This window comes from Camarhynchus parvulus, chromosome 4A, assembly GCF_901933205.1.
Source record: "Camarhynchus parvulus chromosome 4A, STF_HiC, whole genome shotgun sequence".
NCBI lineage: Eukaryota > Metazoa > Chordata > Aves > Passeriformes > Thraupidae > Camarhynchus > Camarhynchus parvulus.
In genome coordinates this window covers 16715024-16737128 of record NC_044600.1, presented here as the reverse complement: position 1 = coordinate 16737128, position 22105 = coordinate 16715024, and the positions used below count along the sequence as shown (strand labels likewise).

The following is a 22105-nucleotide window of genomic DNA, read 5'->3' as shown; positions in this document are numbered from 1 at the left end:
TGTGGCGTGGGTGAGATGCACAAAATCACCATCACAATGGTGTTTTTCACAGAGTGAAAGTGAACTGTCAAATATCACTTAGATTCCTTTTGGTCTCTGCTCAATCCCTTGCGTTTTTCAGCTGTTTAATCCCTTGCTGAGCAGCCAGGCAGGGTTCCCAATGTGCTGTCCTGCTTTGTCACCTGGCCACACCTCAGGCTGCTGTTGGCTGTCTCATGGCAGCCCAGCCCACACACACACTCTGCAGCACTCCACACACGCTGGTTCTCCCTCTCACACAACACTCTCAGAGCTTTGCACCTTTTCCCTCCTGCCTCATCCTTGAGTCACTTCTTTAGGATGCTGACAGTGACTTGTTCCAGGCGGTCTGAACCTGAAACATTGTGAAAAGGAACGTGCTCCAACACATGGGCAGAGAAACAGCTTGTAGTAATCCTCCTGGTGCTGCTCTGGCACGAGGCTGTGTGTGTGGTGAGTGGCTGATCTGCAGAAGGATGCTGCAAGTAGAAAAACATTTCTTCCATGAGAAGGAATCTGTAAGAGCTGAAATGAGAGATGCGGGACTCCAGGCAGCTCTCCAAAATGCAGTTTATTCCATCCAAGAGGTCACAGCAGTCCAAGGTCCTGGGTGACAGAGCCTGTGCCCACAGCTGTCAGCTCCAGCTGCAGGCAGGCCTGGAGACCCTTTGGTTTTGGTTACAATGCATTATAGACTTTTCTTTGCTGAGCATCTTAATACAGAAGTACCAATCTATACCTTAATTTTTATCTATAGCCTATCATAACTATTATAATCACCATATTCATGTTACTGTTCTCCCATCACTAAAAGTCAGTGCATTACAGTTTAAGCTAGAAGTTGTTTTTCAGTTTTCTTGCAGTGGAAAATTCTGAGACCTTTTTTCTACTTTCTACATCTGCTGCCTTGTTTGCCTGTGCTATCTTTCTGCTTGGTAAAAACATCTTCTTGTTTGGGGTGGGTTTATCCTTTGCTCTAAGTCATTAAAAAACCCTTCTAACTAACACCCCCTCTGCCTCCTTGGTTATCCAGTAAGACTGGCTCAGCAATTCCTTTCTTCTATATCAAAACTTGCTTCCATCTCTATTCCTTCATCAGACTCCACATTTAAAAATCTTTCTGCTAAGCACACATATCTGTGAGACTTTCTTGTCAAACTTTCATCCTTCCCAACAGGTATCTTAAATCCTACATAGAAGAAGAAGAAGAGTGAAACTTCCCTCCTTTTTTCCCTTCATCTCCAAAATATGCTTTTCCACCCCATAGCTGGCCCCAAAATTAATGTGGGGGGGCTCTAACACGTAAGTGAAGGGGAGTGCACGTGGAGTAGCAGTCAGTAATAATTTAATAATTGTTCTTTGTTTCTTCCTCCCCAGTTTGTTGCTCAGCCAAACTGCCAGCAGCTGCTAGCAACGCTGTGGTACGACGGCTTTCCAGGCTGGAGGAGGAAACACTGGGCAGTGAAACTCCTGACCTGTGTCACCATTGGACTGCTGTTCCCCGTGCTGTCCGTGGCGTACCTGATTGCACCCAAGAGCAGGCTGGGACTGTTCATTAAAAAGCCATTTATCAAGTTTATCTGCCACACTGGCTCCTACCTGACCTTCCTGTTCATGCTCCTGCTGGCGTCGCAGCACATCGTCAGGACTGACCTCCACATGCAGGGGCCACCTCCCACCATCGTGGAGTGGATGATCCTGCCCTGGGTTCTAGGTAGGTAAATCCCACACCTGATCCTGTAAATCTCACACACAATCCCATAAATCCCACACCCAATCCTGCCCTGGGTTATGGGTAAATCCCACATCTGATCCTGTAAATCTCACACCCAATTCTGCCCTGGGTTCTAGGTACATCCCATAAATTCCACACCCAGTCCTGCCCTGGGTTATAGGTAAATCCCACACCTGATCCTGTAAATCTCACACACAATCCCATAAATCCCACACCCAATCCTACCCTGGGTTCTAGGTAAATCCCACACCCAATCCTGTAAATCCCACACCCAATACTGTAAATCTCACACCAAATCCTGCCCTGGCTTTTAGTACATACCACAGCTGATCCTGTAAATCCCACATCCAGTCCTGCCCTGGGTTCTAGGTTCATCCCATAAATCCCACACCCAGTCCTTCCCTGGGTTTGGTAAATCTACACCTACCGTAAATCTCACACACAATCCCATAAATCCCACACCAAATCCTGCCCTGAGTTCTAGGTAAATCCCATAAGTCCCATACCCAATCCTGCCCTGGGTTCTAGGCAAATCCCATAAATCCACACCCCGTCCTTCCCTGGGTTCTAGATAAATCCCATAAATCCCACACCAAATCCTGCCCTGAGTTCTAGGTAAATCCCATAAGTCCCATACCCAATCCTGCCCTGGGTTCTAGGCAAATCCCATGAATCCCAAACCCAGTCCTGCCCTGGGTTCTGGGTACATCCCATGAATCCCACACCAGGAGCACTGAGCAGGACCTGACTCTCCCCCACAGCAGCTGTGTGGGGCTCCTCCCAGGCCCAGCAGTGCAGAGATGTGTCAGGCAGCTGCACAGAACAGCTGGAACAGCTGGGCTCCTCCTGCAGAGGCAGCTCCTGATGGCCTGGGGCTGTTCTGCTGTTCTGTGCCACCTGATGTGCCCTTGGCCATGACCCCAGGGCTCCACAGTGCATGGGGCACTCCCTCCTGCCTCCCCGGGCTGGGTGAGAGGAGGGGAGCAGCTTGGGAAGAGCTCCTGGGTCACACACAGTGTCCCTGCTGCTGGCTCTGTCCTGTGCTTGGTGCAGTGCCCAGAGCCTGGCTCTGCTCTCCCTGCTCCATGACCTGCCCCCAGCCTGGCTTATTCCTCCCAGATAAGCTGCAGGAATGCAGGAGAGGGAAGATAAGGCTCACTCTCTGCTGATAATCACTGCCCACATCAGCATCAAGTGCTCTGGTATCAGTGGCAGGAGGAGGAGGAGGAGTGTTGATTGTGTGTGAGGCTCTTACTCCAGCCTGGCTTGGGCAGCTGGGCAGAGGAGGAGGTGTCTGTGTGCTGAGGATGCTCAGGTGAGGCACTGTGATGGGATGAGAGAAGAACAGAGAAGCCAGATGAGTGTGTTTTTGATGCGAGAGGACTATTTACCCTTCCAAAGTGAGCTCCAGCACGGCAGCAGTGGAAGCCTGTGAGCTCCATCAGGATCCTGATCAGCTCCCATGTCCCTCGTGTGCCACCAGCATGTGGCACCCCTGGGAGCTGGGAATGTCACCAGGCACTTTGCTCATGGGCAGAGGTTTCCACACCTTTCTGCTGCTTCCCCACACCTGCTGGCTCCCCTGTCCTGGTGACACCAGGACTCTGCTCCTTGTTCCTGTGGTGGCTCTGTGCTGAACAAACCCAGCTGTTCCTGTGCCAAGCCCAAAACTGCGGATGGAAAACGAGGAAGGAAAGTAAGAGTTGCAGACATGTTCACAAATCACTTTGGGTGGTGACCCAGGGCGCTGTGCTCCTTGCACAGCTCCACCAGCAGCCGCATTATCTGATGGAGCTGATTTATGCACTCAAATGCAGGTGTTGGTAGAAACTTCAGAGTAAGCTCAGGGGTTTAAATGTCTTTTCTGAGCTTAGGTCATATATTCACTTTAAATTCATGGTTAAAATTGAGGGAAATGGTAGGCATTTCAGTAAAATTGATTTGCAGATGAAAGAAGGATAATCCATTTAAAAAAACCTTTCAAAAGCACAATCCCTTCAAAAAACCTTTTTTACAGCTGTCTGTTCTTGAGTTCCTTTGTTTCAGATAGATAGAGATATTGTATGACTGTTTATTAAATAGAGAAATTAGAACAGTTTCACCAGATTAAAGGTTATTACTTACAAAATATTTTCCACTATAGAAGGAGAGAGAGCAGGCACACACAGCATTGCTGTAGCTATAGTAACCAGCAAGGAAAACTCACTATAAATACAGTGTATGAGTTCTTCAACAGGCTCCTCTCCATTGATTTATTTTATTTTATGGGTTTGTGTGCGTGCAGAGACGTGGAGGCAGCTGTAATGGGATTACCTGGCTGGCCCTGACATGATGCTGGTGTGGCCACTGACCTGCTGGCTGGCAGCTGAGCAGCTCAGATTGACATTTGGGGGTGTGCAGCAGTTCATTGCAACTTTGCTGATCTTCAGATTGAACATCCTGGTCCTTAAAGTTGAGCTGCAAGCAGCACATCAGTGACCACTGCACTATCCTGTGGTTAGGCAGGGGCAGCACTTTGGGTAATTACATTGGTAATGCACTGGAGGTGTGTTTTGTTTTGTTTTGTTTTGTTTTGCTTTGTTTTGTGTCCTCTTCGCACATTTCCACTTTTCATTCAAGGATAATGTCAAGTGGGAAATTCAAAATACCTGGGGCTCTAAAGTCATTTTTCAGAAGCCTCCAGGGCATGAAGAAGCTGCCATTTGCTTTTTTATGGGACTTAGGCTTTCAGAAATACTTGAACAGTTCTGCAAGAGGGGACATAGAAGTTACTTATAATCAGAACTGTGTCAAGTGGGTTTAGCAGTCTGGTGATGAATTTCAGAAGCTGCCCTTCACCCTTTCAGCTGCAGGGAGGTACAGTGAGCGTTAGCAAGTGCCCAAAATGATCACCAGAAGGCATTTCAGGGTTGGCATGATGGGCTGTGGCTGTATCCTTGGGAACAAACAGCTCACCAACCCCACAGCCATATCTGACACGAGGTGAGTCACTGCCCTGCTTCCTGCTGAGTCTTACCTTTCCTCACTAATAATCCCTGTGGGCTTTTTCTACAGCAAGATGCATCAATGCAGTGGCTGAGCAGAGAATGGATCCATTTCTTCCTTCTTTGGGGTGATATTTCCAGGTCAGGGAGGAGCTGTGCTGGTTCTGGTGCTGCTAGAGAAAGTCAGGGAAAATCGGTGCTGTCCAACAGAGCAATGAATTGCTCACAGTGTCTGTGAGAGCAGACCATCTATTAGGAACTATACCAAATACAGCTGCTTGAAGAGTTTATTCACGTAGAGCAAATTTCAGCTGAGCCAATTCACTTGTCCTGGTTATAAATAACATGTGTTTCAGGCAGTCTCCTCATGTGCATATCTGGAGCCCTGGGTAGGAAACCAAGGTCTTTTTCAGCTCTCTCCAGACTGCATTCCCCACAGACTTGTAAAATGTCTCATAATCAGCAGCATTGTACTGTGTGGAAGGCAGGAGGGATGAGGCATTTTTTCCAAGCTGTTAATTTCAAACTGTCTGCTGTTACATCATGTGTATATACACAGGGTTTTAATGGCAAATAATGCCTTGTCATGGTGATAACCTCCCTTTCTTTCTGCAGGTTTCATCTGGGGAGAAATCAAGGAAATGTGGGATGGTGGATTCAATGAGTACGTGCATGACTGGTGGAATCTGATGGATTTTGCAATGAACTCCCTCTATCTTGCCACTATCTCCCTTAAAATTGTTGCCTATGTCAAGGTACAGTAACTTGGGAGAGGGAATTTGTAATGTGCTGGTGAGAGCTGTGGTACACAGGGTACAAACGATTCAAATCAAAATCCCAGAGCAAAGAAAATAGCAGCTTTTCAAGCAGTCCAATTTTGAAAATTCACCTGGAAAACTATTTTGTGTGGAGAATGAACATCCTGATCATTCCGACTCTTTGATTAAAAGCTAAATAGATTGTTTGGGCACTGGGGAGAAATTTCTCCACTTTCTGTGCCTTTTGTAGCTACTCAGTTGCCAAGGCACTTTGTTTTCTGTGCAAGCACTGGACCTCCTTCAACAGTGCAGAGTGAAAACATGGCTTTTAAATAAAATGGTAGAAGGAAAACAAGAACAGGGTTACCTGAAAACTTCTAGAGCCAAGCTTTATAATCTGTATGATCCTACAGATCTGGAGATTAGTGATCAAAAGTTTGTGACAGGTCTACTGAGAAGAGCAAGACTGTTATTAGGAGGCTTCTCTCTGATAATCTGATATAAAGGGGTCAACTCACTCTTCAGTATGCAACCTGTGGGCAGGGAAGTGACAAAGGAGCAAGCTGGGGCTTTAACACCCTGTAGGTTCTTCCCTGTCATGTTCCATTTGTGGTGAGAGCCCACATCAGAGCTCATCCTCAAAAGCACCTTCCACATTTATAAACTTCTGATGCTCCAAATTAGCATATGCACAGGGTTTGAAGCCAGGGGATGGCCTGAAGCACTTTCCTTCTGTCTCCCCTTTTCAAAGACAAGACACAAAAGTAAAATTCCTTATGCAACAGCTCTCTTTGGCTTCAGCTGGAGCTTCGTGCTTGGCCTACTTCTTCCCCTGGTATGAATCAGCAGCAGCTTCACTGCAGTCAGTGGAATTACTCAGGTGTAAATCAGTAACTGGGATCTGCTCCCTGGCCACTCCAGCTCTTCCCAGCTTTGCAAGGTCTCCCCTTCTGGCAGCTCAGCTCCCAATAACCAGGACAAACCCTTCCCCAGAGCAGCCTTGTTTAGTCCTGCCCAGCAGGCAGAGGGGGAGAGAGGAGAAAATTTCCCCAAGCCCATTGACTCCAGAGTGCAAACAGCCCTGCTATGGGGGCTTTGTTAAATACTGAAGGCTGCAGCCCTGGTGAGTCAGAGTTTCAAAGGGAAAAGCTTTTAAGCTGGTTGCTGCTCCCTGAAGAGGCAGCTCTGTAACAGCATCAAAGCAGGAACAGATTATGTCTTTTATTCTCCCAACATTCAGAACCAGGGAGGAAATTACAGACTTGAAAGGTTGGTCTTTAAACCACAAGCAATAAAAAAAAAAAAAAAAAGCTGGAAATGGCAAAATGCATGGACAAAACTTAAAATGTTACCAATCTGGTTCTTCCTCACGCAAATTCCTAGAGGAGCTGTGCATCCAGGGGTTGTGCAGGCACACACTGGGATGTGAACTCACAGCCAAAGCACAGCCCCAGAGGAGGTGCAGCTCTGTTTATGCTCCCTGTGAGAGCCACAGAAACGTGCAGGTCAAACACAAAACCCCATGGGCCAGCACACAAAGGAGGGTTGGCAGGAACAGATCATTTTGAGCCCAGATCAAAACCTCCTGGGTTAAACCTGACCCATCTCAGGTCAGCTCCTGATGAGGATGTCAGACAATTCTGAGAGGTGCAGAAAATCTGAAACACGTGTGTGATGGTGTTCACAGGGGTTTTCGGATTGAGGAAGAGACGAGGATCTGACTCCATGTTTCAGAAGGCTGATTTGTTATTTTATGATATATATTACATTAAAACTACACTACAAGAATAGAAGAAAGGATTTCATCAGAAGGCTAGCTAAGAATAGAATTGCAAAGAATGATAACAAAGGTTTGTGGCTCAGCTCTGTCTGAGCCAGCTGGGCTGTGATTGGCCATTAATTACAAATATCCAACATGAGCCAATCACAGAGGCACCTGTTGCATTCCACAGCAGCAGATAATCATTGTTTACATTTTGTTCCTGAGGCCTCTCAGCTTCTCAGGAGGAAAAATCCTAAGGAAAGGATTTTCCATAAAAGATGTCTGCGACACACGTGGTCACAGAAGTCCCCTCTGCCCTGTGTCACTCAGGGGCTGCAGTGTGCGCTGCAGTGTGAGGGTTTGTAAGGTTGATAATGGCTCCAAAACATTTTGCAACATGATTTGTTATTTATAGAACAGCCCTGAGCTGGAAGAGGCTGGGATATATGCCAATATACCATATTCTAACACTTCTTAGAACTTCAAAGGATTACATGGACATTTAACTTTCTGCCAAATAGCAGAAAAAATAAATTGCATACTGACACTAAATGCTCTCCATCCTTGTTTTTACGTGAAGACTTTTTTTTTTCCGTGATTTGACTGGTTCCAAGACCTGGCTCTAATATTGTCTGATACCAGTGGAATCTTCAGGCTAATTATAGGGTAGAAATACTTTCTTAATCAGTTTCCATTTGCTGCACTGAATTATCGTGTAATGAGGAAGGGTGAATGTGACAGCATGGTGTAATTTATTTGTACTATTCTGTGTACATCTCTGCTGTGTTTCATCTTTTGAACAGACACCAAACCAAACTACTCCAGCCTTCCCAGATACCCAGCTTCATTAGATAACTCTGAAATCTGCTGTTTTCTGTTACCTGTGATGCCAGGATGCTCTAAAGATGCTATTTGCCAAGTGAGGAGATACCATCAGTTCATAAAGGACTAAAATATTACATTAATGACCTAAATATTGCTTTATTTATTTATTGCTTTAAATATTGCACAGAAGAGTGTCCCACACCTCTTTTTAAAGCAATATTTTAAAATATAAAATAGATTTTAAAATATTAATACCTTTAAAAAAGGTATTCCCCATACCTTTATGTGCAATCTGTGCTAAACCTTAGCAGAGAGCCCTGGGCTGCTGTGTCCAGCCAGCCTGCAGAAAAGAATTGGGAATAACTGTGCAAATCTGCTGTCCAGAAGCAAATCTGCTTCCCAATCCCACCCACCCCCATTGCTGAATATCCACAAAAAGTTCACCTCTCTGCCTGTTTGTAGGCATTTGAAGACCCATCTTCAAATCAAGTTAACAGGCTCGGGCCATGATGTTCATGTAATAAAGAACAGTTTGGAAATGTCAGAAGCAATCCGAGGTCATGCTGAAATGCCTTTGTATCATGTCTCATCTCCTTCATACAGAGGGATAGTTTGAAATACCAACCTGCTTTTTGCTGAGCCCTTGAAAAAACTGGGAGCCCTTGAATACGCTGGAATTTGTGTATTGGACCTTCAGATTTATATAGAAAGTCTCTGCAATCTCATCCTGTCACTGTGATACTGGTACCATTTCCTTTTCAGAGGCAGCAGAATTATTTCAGGAGCCCCAGACACGCTGGTTATGGTTTTAGCTGTGTTATCCTGAGTGCAGTTCTGCCTTTTTACGCATGCTAAATGAGCGGAGACAAATGTTAAAAGGACAATTATTCCTTGATGTTAAATGTCTTTGACTCCATTCTCTGTGCCACTGTCGTTAAGCCAGAGCAGTTACATTTTACATTTCACGGAACCAGAGCAGTTACATTTTACAGAACCAATCTTTTGTGGTACCTGCTCGCGTCTGGCTGCACTTTGCTCAGAAAATGCTTCTGCTTTTACAGCTACATTACAAACCCAGTTAATGTTGTAATTGATGCACTCAACTGTACCCAGTTTCAGCTGTAATTAAGACCTCTGCTTTAGCAACTCTCCTAAAATTGCCATGACAAATTAACTAATAAGAAAATTAATACGAAAAAAGCCTTTTGGTTCTGGGCTGCCTGCTCTTTTTTTGAGATTACATGGGAAGGAAAGCATCCAGTAGTTCAGTGCTTTTCTTCTTCCCTCCCTTCTCCCTGCCTCCCATTGTTCCTGGAATGTGCAGTGTTTATAATGTGCAGACATGTTTAGGAGGAATAAGAACAAAAGTAATTGGAAATTTACATCTGGAACATGCTAAAATCTGAACCCCTTTAAACGTTAAAAGAGAAGGAGGTTGTGTATGAAGCCATGGACATCAGGAACCCACAGACTGTGAACTCAAAAGTAAAACAAATTTTAAAAAACCCTAATTTTTCAGCTTAGGCTAAGAACAGCCAATGTACCCAAAGCCTCTAAAGAAAATCTGGTGCCACATCTCTCACCATCAGGGGGTCATAATGTAGTAGGCAGAATTCATAAAAAAGCATCATTAAACCTTCATCTCTACCCTAATCAAGTCAGCCTCCTGAATCCTGACTGCGAGCCTGACAGCAGCTGGGGTGTAAGGGGTTAAATGTGGCCTCAGCTCTCCTCACAGAGCGCAGCAGGCACAAATTCCCAAGGGTTTGTCCTGGGGAAGGCAGCAAGAACCTCAGAGAAGAAGAGAAAACAATTCTTATCTCTGTTCGCTGCTCCTGTTTTTGCACATGTGGAATGTGTTATGGAGATTGTTTACCCAAAGTGATTTGGTTAATTGGCCATGGGTGAAAGTGGTTTTGGGTGATTAGCCAGTCACTCAAAGCTGTGTCCTGGCTGTCTCAGTCACAGGTTATTCTTTAGTATCTTTATTATAGTATAGTATAGGATAAGATAGGATCTCTTTAGAATAGTTTTAATATAGTTTTTATCATTTTATAGTTTTTTAGTATAGTTTTAATGTAGTATTAGTGTAATATTGTATAGTTTTAATAAAGCCATTGTTCAGCCTTCTGAATCATGGAGTCAGAGCACATTATTCCCAGCGCTGGGGGCTCCTTGCAATGATAATTAAAAGCCCCTTTTGTGCCACAGTACCTGGTTAGGATTTACCTGTGAAGGGTTGGGTCAGTGGGTGTGACCTTGGAGTGGAGTCACCTCAGAGTCATTACACCTCATCTCACTTTTATGCCCTTGTTCTTCCGTCCTTTCTGCCAGTACAACGGCTCTCGCCCGCGGGAGGAGTGGGAGATGTGGCACCCGACCCTGATTGCAGAAGCCCTCTTTGCAATATCCAACATCCTCAGTTCCCTGCGCCTCATCTCCCTGTTTACAGCCAACTCACACCTGGGACCCCTACAGATTTCTCTGGGACGCATGCTGCTAGACATCCTCAAGTTCCTTTTTATCTACTGCCTGGTGCTTCTGGCTTTTGCCAATGGACTGAACCAGCTTTATTTTTATTATGAGACCAGTGCCTCGGAGGAACCCAACAACTGCAAGGGGATCCGATGTGAGAAACAGAACAATGCCTTCTCCACGTAAGACATCCTCTCTTTCTGCTTCTTTGTGCTTCCCCTGTCCCCTGCCTTCGCCTGCTGCCTGTCACTGCACTGACAGAGCCTTTATTTATTCATTTGCAAGTGCCAGGTGAGGTGGTTGGCCCTGCAGGAGAGGTGGGAGTTAAGTGGGGCAGACACTGTGCTGAGCTCTGCTGTCACAAAGACTCTCACTTAGGTCTGGCGCTGGGAGACCTTTTAGTTCTGGCCCAAGGAGTTTCCCTGCATGATCCTGCAACTGAAATCTTATTGTGACTATGCACAATTTCAGTAGATTTGGGAAAGGAAGTGTCCTTTTGCTGCAGTAATTGTTTTGCCTAATTACTGAAGAAAGGAGGGGAACCTGAATAAAACAAAGAAAATAAGGGATAAACCTGTTAAAAACAGGGATTAATAAATAATGTGCCTGCAGCAACAACAACAGTCTCACCTAGACCATTTTTATGGATACGTGATGTTGCTGGCTTCTCTGATTTCCTTGCAGACTAAAATCCCTGCGGAACCTTTTTTTTTTTTTGCTGGGAATGCTGGTACTTTACTGAGATGCTGGCATGGAAATTGCTGTGAGGACATCTGGCAGAGCTGAAAGAGTGAACACATGCTGAAAAATGACATGAATTGTCTTGCTGATGTATTTGTTTTAATTACTAATAGTAGAAATAATTATAATAATCAGCCCCCACCCGATTGTTCTTGCTGCTTGCACAGTACTTAACTCACAATGGCAGGAGAAATAAATAAAGCACGGTCTAGAAAAAGGCCCACGCCCTGCAAACAAGCAAAACAAAACTGTTGTCCACCACTTTATGCTAAATTAAATAAAACTTGTCATGATGCCCAATAATTCTCCTCCCTCTGTCAGCTGAAGGTTTGGGGTTCAGAAAGGATTTGGGATGTATTTGCACTGTTATCAAAAACAGATGATGGCTCAGGCCACATGACTTGGTTGGGAGAGGAGAGGTTCCAGCTTTGTCCTGTGGGCTCTCTCCTAAAAGAAATATGGAATTTTCATGGGGTAGAGCCCATCCTTCAAGAGCAGCAGGCCCTGGTACACCAGACATGTGCCATTTCCCACTGCAGAGCAGGAACACCACAGGCTTGATTCATTTTCTCATGAAACTCATCTCTGAGGGAAGTGAATGGACCTGCACTGTGCTAATGAGAAACAGAATTAAAGATTTCAGACCTTTTTCTGTTTTAGTTGCTTCACATGCCCCAGAAATGTGTCGTGCTGCCCTGGCAAAGGAATTAAATAACAAATTTATTCCTTGATCTGCGTCCATATTGATGCAGCAGCCAGAGGAAGAATAGTTTGGCAAGCACAGTGTGGTTAAGGGGTAAATTCTACCTCAGGGAGGGTCAAGCCTACAAAATCCAGTACCAAACCCTGCCTTTCTCTGGAGCTATGGTGAACAGATGTGTTCACTTCTGGTTTGGGCCTGCCACCTCTGCACACTGGGTTTTTTACAGATTTCATTGTGTCAGGTAAGTGGAGAAAGCAACAGGAGGATTTAACTGAAGAAAAAGAACATTGGGCCAGCAGGAAAAAAAAAAAAACAACAAAGCAACCAACCAGCCATCCTGAAGTCTGTAAGAAGGTGTAATGTCTTGAGAGCTAAAAATTATACAAGAAGCACTTAGCAGAAAGTGTGTCGATCAGCTTAAATACAAACCACAATTTCTGCCACCCTTACATTCATTTAAACCCCCTGCCAAGGGAATGTAGCACAGAAAGGAAATTGAGGGGGCTCAGCCTTTGTGGCAGAGGTTTGTGTAAAACAAAATCCCAGTGGGAGGGGATCCATTAGGAGTGAGGTCTCCTGGCAGGGGACAGAACACTCTGCAGGTACTTTTTGTTTGAGGCTTGCTTAAGAAATTTATTTAACGTGTTCTTAAAAGTTTAAATGGTCTTTATTAACACCCCCAGCGCAAGCTGACATTTGGCTGGGGAGCAGATGCACAGCATGGGGCAGTGGCTGGGAAGGAGCAGCTGCAGATCCAAATATTGTTGTGGGGGGGAAGCAAAGGAGGCTGGAGCCAGTCCAGGCAGGGCTGGGGACCCTGACTTTGCTCATGGCTCATTCCTTATGAAGGAATAAATCTGTAAAGCTCTTAATCAGTGCACTTTGGTTCCCACCAGCCTTCCTGGGCTCACACAATGAGCTCTAATTCTTCAGGGGAGCAAAGAGGACGCCCCTGGTGTGTGTGCAGCTTGTGTCAAGTGTGACACCTATTTACTGGCACGTTATTTCCTATTACTCTCAAAGGGTGGGATTAACATTTTCTTGGTGAGGAAATTTTCTGCAGTGCACACGCAGATCATGGAAAAGTAATATTCCTTTGTGACAGCAACGAGGGGAAGTAATGAATAATTTAAGGCTTTCTGCTTTGGCCTTGCCATCCCTCAGAAAGCAGAGTGCCTGCTGCTTAGGCAGATGATTGGAAAATATGTTTATAGCTGTGATGCTGGCAACTGAAGGAGAGTGAGGAAGAGGAGGAAGGGGTGGAGGAAGTCACATCTCCCTGCCTGCTGTGTCCTTCTCCCTGCCATTCCCCTGGGCACAGGTTCCTGTGGCAGAGGGGTCACTTGCTCTCTCTAAGCCACCATGGAGAGTGGTGGAGCTTTGAGAATTCTTCTGTTTGATTAGGATTCAAAATACACTCAGCAGGGCATGAGAGCCTCTCAATCACCATTTCCAAAATTCTGTTTCTTTATAGCTGCTTCTCCAAAGCAGTGTGAGCCCCCCTGAAACATGGACTGTGAAAAGAGGCTGTGGACCTGTCCTGTCATTAAACACCGAGGACACAGCACCTCACAGCATCCTCGCTGCTCTGCAGAGCTGCAGGAACCTCTTGGTGCCTTTGTCAAGGGCACTGCATGCTCACATGTGAATGTTTGCTTTAGTCTGGGCCCAGATTGCACACCTGGGGAGTACTGTGCATCCAGAACAACACACTGATCACTTCTAGAACTGATTTCAGTTCAGTGATTAGAACCTCTGTCTCTCTTGTACCTGCAGCCCAAGTAGTATTTCTACTGTTAATAGTAAAAATATTATAAATATTTTAAACGGCAGCTAGCACTCCACCACTTCTAGTAAAGAAATGCTTGGCATTCTTTGGTTAATCTGTGTTTTACCACCTTGGTTATTTAATAAGCCTAATAAACAGCCTTAGCTTTGGGAGAAAGGTTTTTTCCTTTAAAGCATCTTTCTGATTTTTGCCAGTGAAAAACATAAGCTATATCCACAAAGTATAAACAGAATCCTCATATAAGGCATGAGGATACATGTGAACAAATGCCTGGAGATGATGGGAGAACAGATTCCTGGTATGTCAAGTAAAGCATCTGAATTATTCATATTGATGTGTCTAGAAGTTGCATTTGAAAACATCTGCTGACCTCAGGCCAAAATGGGAACTCTTAAACAGGCATATAAATGTCATTTTTTGGATGATATAAATGCCATATTTTGGAAAGCCAAAACAAAGATGCCCAAATAGAGCAATTACTTCGATTGCTGATTACGCGTCTGACGTGACTGCGAAAGGTCACTGGAAGCAGAGAGACCTGAGATGATCTCACCAGCTCAGTGGGGTCAGGTCTGGTTCATCTAGGGAGGGAGGCCTTCAAAAGAAGAGAAACTCTTGAGCTGAATTAATGTGATGACTCTCTTTCATCTGAGTCATTACCGAGCAGTGGTTGCAGGGTTTTGCCAGGGACTCTGCCCGTGGTGGGTGGGAGCTGCTGCTCCAACCACTCAGAGCCACCAGAGTTTTGGGCAGGTGTGTTCCAAATGCAGCAGAGTTTTGGGCAGGTGCGCTGCAAACAGAGCAGCATTTTGGCCAGGTGTGTTCCAAACAGAGCAGTTTTGGGCAGGTGCATTGCAGAGCAGCACTTTGGGCAGGTGCACTGCAAATAGTGCAGCATTTTGGGCAGGTGTATTTCCAAATACAGCAGCATTTTGGGCAGGTGCACTGCAAACAGAGCAGCATTTTGGGCAGGTGCACTAAAAACAGAGCAGCATTTTAGGCAGGTGTACTGCAAACAGAGCAGAGTTTTTGGGCAGATGCACTTCAAATACAGCAGTACTTTGGGCAGATGTATTCCAAACACAGCAGCATTTTGGGCAGGTGTATTCCAAATACAGCAGTATTCTGAGCAGGTGCACTGCAAATACAGCAGTTTTGGGCAGGTGCATTCCAAACAGAGCAGAGGTTTGGGCACGTGCATTCCAAACAGAGCAGAGTTTTGGGCAGGTGCACTGCAAACAGAGCAATATTTTGGACAGGTGCGCTGCAAACACAGCAGCACTTCAGGCAGGTGCATTGCAAACAGAGCAAATTAAAGCAAAAGGTGCAAGTGCTGTGATTTCTGCCATGTCCCACCTAGTGGTGCTTTGTTGTTGTGCACTGTTCACTGCTGCAGTCACGCCTGGGGTTGGGTTCCCTGAGCATTTATCCTGCAGACACGTTAATGATGCAGGCACTGATTAAACAGGAGAGTTTATAGATAGCAGCAGCATCGCACCATGGCAATTTTAATTAAATGGAATATATTGTGGCTGTTCTGTGTAATGTGCAGAGTGGGGAAGGGAGCCTTGGGTTCCTCGGGGAAGTTGTGCTCGCTGCATCTCACAAGGATGTGGTCTGGGCTCTTGGACAGACAGCAAATGCTGTTGATGGGACAGCTCTCACATGCATTGGCTGGTGGGTCACTGTGGCTGAGCACAGGCTGTCCCCAGGGAGGGATAAAAGGCTGAGTGGTGTCTCCCAATATCTGTGTGGGAAAAGATCATTTTCCATCCCCCAGCATCAGGTAGCCAGCTAAAAATCTGTTTTCTTTGCAGGCTTTTTGAGACCCTCCAGTCACTCTTCTGGTCTGTGTTTGGGCTGCTGAATCTCTACGTCACCAACGTGAAAGCCAGACACGAGTTCACCGAGTTTGTTGGGGCCACCATGTTTGGGACCTACAACGTCATCTCCCTCGTTGTGCTGCTGAACATGCTCATAGCCATGATGAACAACTCCTACCAGCTCATTGCTGTGAGTTACCCCTTCTCTTTGTGCTGCTGTTTCTCCCTGTGTGCCTCATTGGTCTGATTTGCAGCACGTGGGTCCCTTCCGGGCTGTTGGAGACTGCTGCCCCCAGGTTCTGCCAGCAGGTAGCTGGGATTTCTGCTCACCAGCCTGAATCATGCCTGAGGAGGAGGGTTTGCTCTGTTTGTAATGCTTCTTAGCTGGAAAAGGCTCATGGGCTGTGATCTGCCCCTGTCTCCTCCTGTGGAGTGACCTTGCTGACCACATTGGGTGTATAAAGGGAAACTTCCCACTGCTTCCTGATGTTTGGTTAGAACTTGGGGGATGGGTGTTGTGGTATATTTTTTTATCCTATTTCTGCTTTCTCATGTGAAACCATGTGTGTCAGGAGCCCAGTCCTGCAATTTCTTTCTCCACAGTCTTCCCACTTGAAAATAGGTCATGTCCATCTGTAATACCAGAGTCTCCTGACTGTGTAACCATGTGAGATTCCTGAGTAATCCCAGTGCAGGATGGATCTCAGCTGAGGCAGCTCAGGGCTGTAGAGCCCTTATCAAACTGAACTTTCATTTGAATGTTCAAAACTGGTTTTTTCCACTGTAATCTCATTCTGTGTACCCAAAAGCCAATCTGTACCTTGATGATTAAATTTGTCAACAGACTGAAAGCTAAAGCAGCGTGGCTCTGCATTTTAATGCTCTTTAGGTCAGGACAGTATGGAAGGAAGCAAAATCTTGTGTGCACAGGACTTCAGATAAACCAGTGGGCACTTACTCTCCATTGCGACCACTAACATGATGGGTTTGGAGACAGGGAGGTGCTGAACTGCTCTGCTGCAGCATCTGGGAGCAAAACAGGAGTGGGGGGAGCTGTTTGTGTCCCTGGCTGGTCACTCAGTACAGAGGGAGTAGAAGCTTCCTCCTCTGTTTTGGGTGACTCCTGTTTTATTCTGGAAGATAAACCAGAGCAAAACCAGAACCAGAAGCAGTTCTCCTACTATTTCCATTTCCAAATTCCTGAACAAGTCTCTGGGGATGTGTGTGGGTGAGTTCCTTTCCTGGCTGAAGCACAGAGGGGAGTATTGAGTTGTTTTCTTGAACAGGTTCCACAATTGTTGTTGATTATCTGCTGATTCAAGTGGCTCCTAAATTCACTTGGCCAAATTGCTGATTCTTTTGGACATCTGATCTTTATCATGGTAAAAAGTATGAGAAAAACTGGACCACTGACCTTCCAGATGAGCAGAAAAGCAGTTTATCACAAAGGCATTTATCAGTCCGTTTCAATGCTTCAAGTGCTTTCTCTTTGTTCACTGCTACTCCTCACATTCCAGGGAGACTGGAATGAGGGACAGAAAACAAAGATTCTCTCCTTGGCCATTTTCTCCAATTCCCTTTCCTTTATTGTCATCGAACAGGCTTGTCACTAAGACAAAGCCCCAGCCTAAGAGTGGCACAAGAATAGCAGTATTTGCTATTCACTGGGCCACAAACCACTCATCATTCTTTCCCCTGAATAATTCGAGTGATGCAATGACACATTACACACAATCCCACATGAATTAGAGGGACCCATCATAACAATTAACTGCAGAGAAGGGTCCAGGGAGGGCTGTTGTGTTAATGGTTTTGTGTCTGGAGCAGCTGGCAGCAGGGACTGGCCCCATCAGAAAGTCTGCCCTTGACAGAGCCGGGGCTGGAAGACTGAACTCTGCAGATAACTGAGCAAAGCATGGAGTTCAGTGAGCAGCATGAGCCCCTGCTCGGGAAAATGACACTGGAAGTGCTGCAGGAGACTTTGTTGTCTGTAGGAGCATCGGGGGGTGGGACGGTCAGGATGGACAGAGACAGAGATCTCTGCAGCCAGGTCTGGAACTTGTGGGTTATTGCAAAGGGCCTGGGTGCAGGGCCCTGCTGGGAGCTGCCAAATACAGCTCAGGGCAGGTCTGAGAGAAGAGAGGGGAGAGAGGATGAGAGGGTAAGGGCGTAAAAGGGTAAGAGCTAAGAGCGCAACGTTCCCGTTACAACACAATAAATCTTCTGTGTTGAATATTCTGATTTTCACTAACCAATCTAGTACAATATACAAATCCTATAGCATTGACATACAGCCTATAAGAATCATTACATTACCATGCTGTGTTACATTTTAAACCCTAAAAACTCCTCTTTGGGCCCCTTCTGCCAAGCTGGCAGGGTCTGCTCTGACCCTTGGGCCTGTCTGCAAGCAGAGGGTGTTGTTCCATCAAAAGGGGATTACCTTCAGCTGGCCATGCCATTGTTTTTTAGTTGTTCAGTAACTGAGGTATCTCAAAGCTTGCTTTCATTTCAATCTCGCTTATAGTTTCCATATTCTCAAAATCTTTTGCCAGGCAATCATATTTATAAGGCTTTCCTGTTTCATCTTCCCCAGCAGTTGTCACTGAAAGTGTCTGGCTGCAGGTGATACTGAGGGCAGTGACATTTCCTGGGCAGGCAGGAGGCAGGCACTTCCCATCTCTGCCCTGCTGGGGTCTGCAAGCTGCATTCCTGCATTCTTCCTCTCAGGGACAAATTTCCTTCGTGTGTCTCCTCAGGGCAAGCATCAATTAATCTCTCCCCCGAAGAAAACAAGTCGTTAATAAACGTTGAGCTTTACAAATGTGGGGCATTAATTAACCTCCTGTAATCAGGTTCACTCCCTGCTGAATGACAGCAGGCGGGGTGCTAGACTGGGCATTTCTCCCTCCTGGTATTTCTATTGCAGTGGGTACACATGGAATGACAGAATTCCAGGGGGAAGGAGGGGAAAGGAGTCCTTGGGGTGGGGCGCAGGTCTTCTTCTGCATCAGCAGGAAATCCTGTGCCTGAGCATCACTGCAGAGCCATAAAACAGATGTGGGGAATGAGATGAGAGTGCATCTCTGCCTGCTGACTCCCTGCAGTGGAGTGCTGAGGACATCTTCATTAATCCCGTTTGTTAATGAGCCCCAGGCACTGCTGCAATGCAAACAGGCTTTCTCCCCCCATCTCCTGCAGGGACAAGTGCACCTAATGCATTTGTAGCAGTTATTCTTCAGGTCAGCTTTTCTCCTGTACTCATATGTGAGTTTCTGCTGTGAGGTTTGAGAAAGGAGAATTTGGGCTGCTCCTCCTTGGCCCTTCCTTGTGTATCCCCAGCCAGGGATTAGGGCTTGGTGCTTAATTAGGCACTGCAACACACAGCATGAAAGCACCCCTGTCTGTGGAAGGCAGAGCAAGGCAAGCAAAGAGTAAAACCTCTGCTTCAAGTGGTTCTTGACTCAGAGAAGGAGGAACTTTTCTGCCATAATTTTGTTGGTTTTTTCCTCAGCTGTTTCAGACTTCAATAAACACATACTTCCAGGAGTGCCCTGAAGCAGTTTCAATATCGATTATTTCCAGACAGCCCATTTTTCTCCTTTGCCAAGCCATACTTTGGTTATGGCAGACACCATCTTTCACCAAGAAAACAAACAAAATCCAAATGCAATGCCCCAAATTTCCATACTTCTCGTGCTGTTTCAGTATGGGAAGATCAGAATGTTTTATGCAAGCAGCACAGGATGCAGTGGGATGTTATGCACTGCCAGCTCCCTCATCTCAATACCTTCCAGACATGACAGAAATGCCATTACCCGAGGATGGGAAGAGGAATTTGTCACAATCACAAGAGGAAGGACAAGGGAATGATATGAGAGTGGCCAGGTGGCTGCATCATTTGTAAGTGGCAGAAAGTAACTGAGTGGGTGATGAGGACGCTTTGTGTGATGGGCTGTTTCTCATCAAGTCATACAATCCTCCTGCCAGATGCTCATTTTTTCAGAATAAGGGGGATACTTGGTGTTCCCAAGGGTGCAGGTGCATTTTGGCCCTGGGGGTGCCCTTGGGTGCAGGAACACTTGCAGGGATTCCAGGTGTATTTTCTGACAGCCTGTTCCTTGTGGCCACACCTGTGATTATTCTGGGGAGTCAGGCAAGAATTAATCACTGGAACTGCACCAGGAGTGGTGGCTCTGCAGCAGCAGGATCAGTGGAAGAACAGCGAGCAAGGGCTGTGCAGGGTGGAAACCACCGAGCTGCTGGGCAGAGCTGCAGGTGAGTTAGGGTGATAAATGGTGCACAACAGCTCTGCACTTTAAAGAGAGATGCGAGCCCTCACAGCCTTCAGATGTTCTGGGATAAAAGTACGAAGATGCTTAATACCTCAGGGATTACTTACACCAAAGGGAGCCTGAGAAAAATTCCCTCTAACTCCCATGTGGGAAGGTGCTGCAGCCTCGAGTGTGTGATGCAGTGTCTGTGTGTAATGTTGGAATAATGACTTCAGCAGCGAGCATAAAATCACAAAATTGTTCTGTGTATTGTATTTTATATCCTCCTGTTGGTTGGTATGTCTGCTATTTCAAGCTGGCTCATCTCCGACAGCCGTTCCTGCAAAAGGCTGCAGTCTTTAAAATAAAAATAAGTTTTAAGTGTGTCTCTGAGAGTAGTGTATGTCTAAATTGGAACTTAGTTGCCAGTGTTTGGGATGCAGGAATCAGGGCATTGGGCACCAACCTCAGGATGCAGTTTTAGATGATGAAATTAAATGGAGTGGATTAACACAAGTAATTAAGGAGGAGAATGAAGAAAATAAATATTTTGTGTAGCAAAACAAAAGCTGTACACTAAACAGAAATGGCAGGCACAGCTAAAAATAAATAAAACTTTGACTGTAAGTATAGGGATATTAGATATGGAATTTTCTCAATTTTTGCAGGCTAGAGAGCTTAAAAATTAAGGCACAGAGAAACATAAAGATTTTTCAGCTCCCTATTACGTTGTTTCCAAGATAACTTTGGATTTCCCCCAGGTGGCAGTTTCAAACTTTTTTTCTTCTGCAAAGGACACAGATTCCTCCACTGTTCTGCAGCAGCTGAACTCCCTCAGCACCATGGCAGTAATTGCTAGCCAGTTTAATTCACAACACCAGCAGAAATTCTCTTCCCCACTGTGATTTGTGACCCTCAGAACTGTCAGAAAATGTTCCTCTGTTTGCACAACCTGCACAGTTATTACCTGGTGGTTTGGCTAAGGAGGAATTTTATGAATCAATAAACTTGGTTTGAAGTACAACAGCTGCCCAGTCCGTGCATTTGGTAGATTTTGGGGTGTTGGGTGTTCCCCTATAGAGGTAAGGCCAGCTCCTAAATCTGGTCTCAGAACTAAGCTCTTTTAAAGCATCAGGAAATGTTCATCTCCCAGGCTCATTTCAGCACCATGAATTTGAATTTCTCAGAAATTAAGCCATCAGTTTTTAACTCTGTAATACAGCAGGAAATGAAATTATGCTCTTGTTGTGTTGCCAGTACAAGCTGGGATCAATATTTCTTGAAGCTTTTTATGGTGCAGTGAAGCAAGGGGGTTCTGGAAAGAGGATGAAATGGCTCTTCCTTGGTTTGCCAGCTGAGTGAATACCCCTCTTTGCCCCTCAGTTTTGTGGCCCTCAGAGCCTCCTGCTGACCAACACACACATCTGCTGGTCACTGCCCACATGCAGAAGTGTTTGGGGTGCAGGTGACACGCTCACACCTTTGCTTTTATTCTACAGCACAGCTCTAATTACCCAGATCTTAATTACTGCACTCCTCAAGCTCATCTGTGGATCAGCAATAATTAATTGAAATGGGAAACTCTCCTGCACTTAGTCAGTGCCTTCAGTGACACTTGGACAGGCAGACAGGACAAGGGGGGATGGCCTTGAGCTAAAGGAGGGTGGGTTCAGATCAGGCATAAGGAACGAACTGTTCCCTGGCAGGGTGGGCAGGCCCTGGCACAGGTGCCCAGAGCAGCTGTGGCTGCCCCTGGATCCCTGGAAGTGTCCAAGGCCAGGCTGGATAGGGCTGGGAGCAGCCTGGGACAGTGGAAGGTGTCCCTATGGCAGAGGGTTGGAATGGAATGAGCTTTAAGGTCCCTCCCTGTCAGAACCCAGGACATCCCTTTGGCTGCTCTGGAGGACTCCAGACCCTGGCATGGGGCTCAGAGACCTTGGCACGGAGTCACAAACACCTGTGCCTTTGATTTTAACCCATGGAAAAAATTACCAACTTTGTGTGAAGAGTTACAAGCCACAAGAGTTTGAGTAGAATGATAGTGAATTTGTCACAGGGTGAAAAAGTAGAATTTTGGGGATTTAGAATGGGGGTTCAAGAGGCAAGAGGGAGGAATCTGGGCATGTCCTGTCCTCCTCCTCCTCCTCCTCCTCCTCCTCCTCCTTCTCCTTCTCCTTCTCCTTCTCCTTCTCCTTCTCCTTCTCCTTCTCCTTTTTTC

General features: G+C 45.9%; 1 protein-coding gene across 1 annotated transcript in view; it reads left to right on the top strand.

Annotated features, from left to right (window-relative positions):
• The window catches only part of TRPC5 (transient receptor potential cation channel subfamily C member 5), a 99394-nt gene that overhangs the window by 62190 nt on the left and 15099 nt on the right, over nt 1-22105 (top strand). The window contains exons 4-7 of the mRNA XM_030967598.1: nt 1396-1732; nt 5353-5492; nt 10417-10739; nt 15608-15803. Of these exons, the coding sequence (XP_030823458.1) occupies nt 1396-1732; nt 5353-5492; nt 10417-10739; nt 15608-15803 (996 nt within the window). The remainder of the gene's footprint in view (nt 1-1395; nt 1733-5352; nt 5493-10416; nt 10740-15607; nt 15804-22105) is intronic.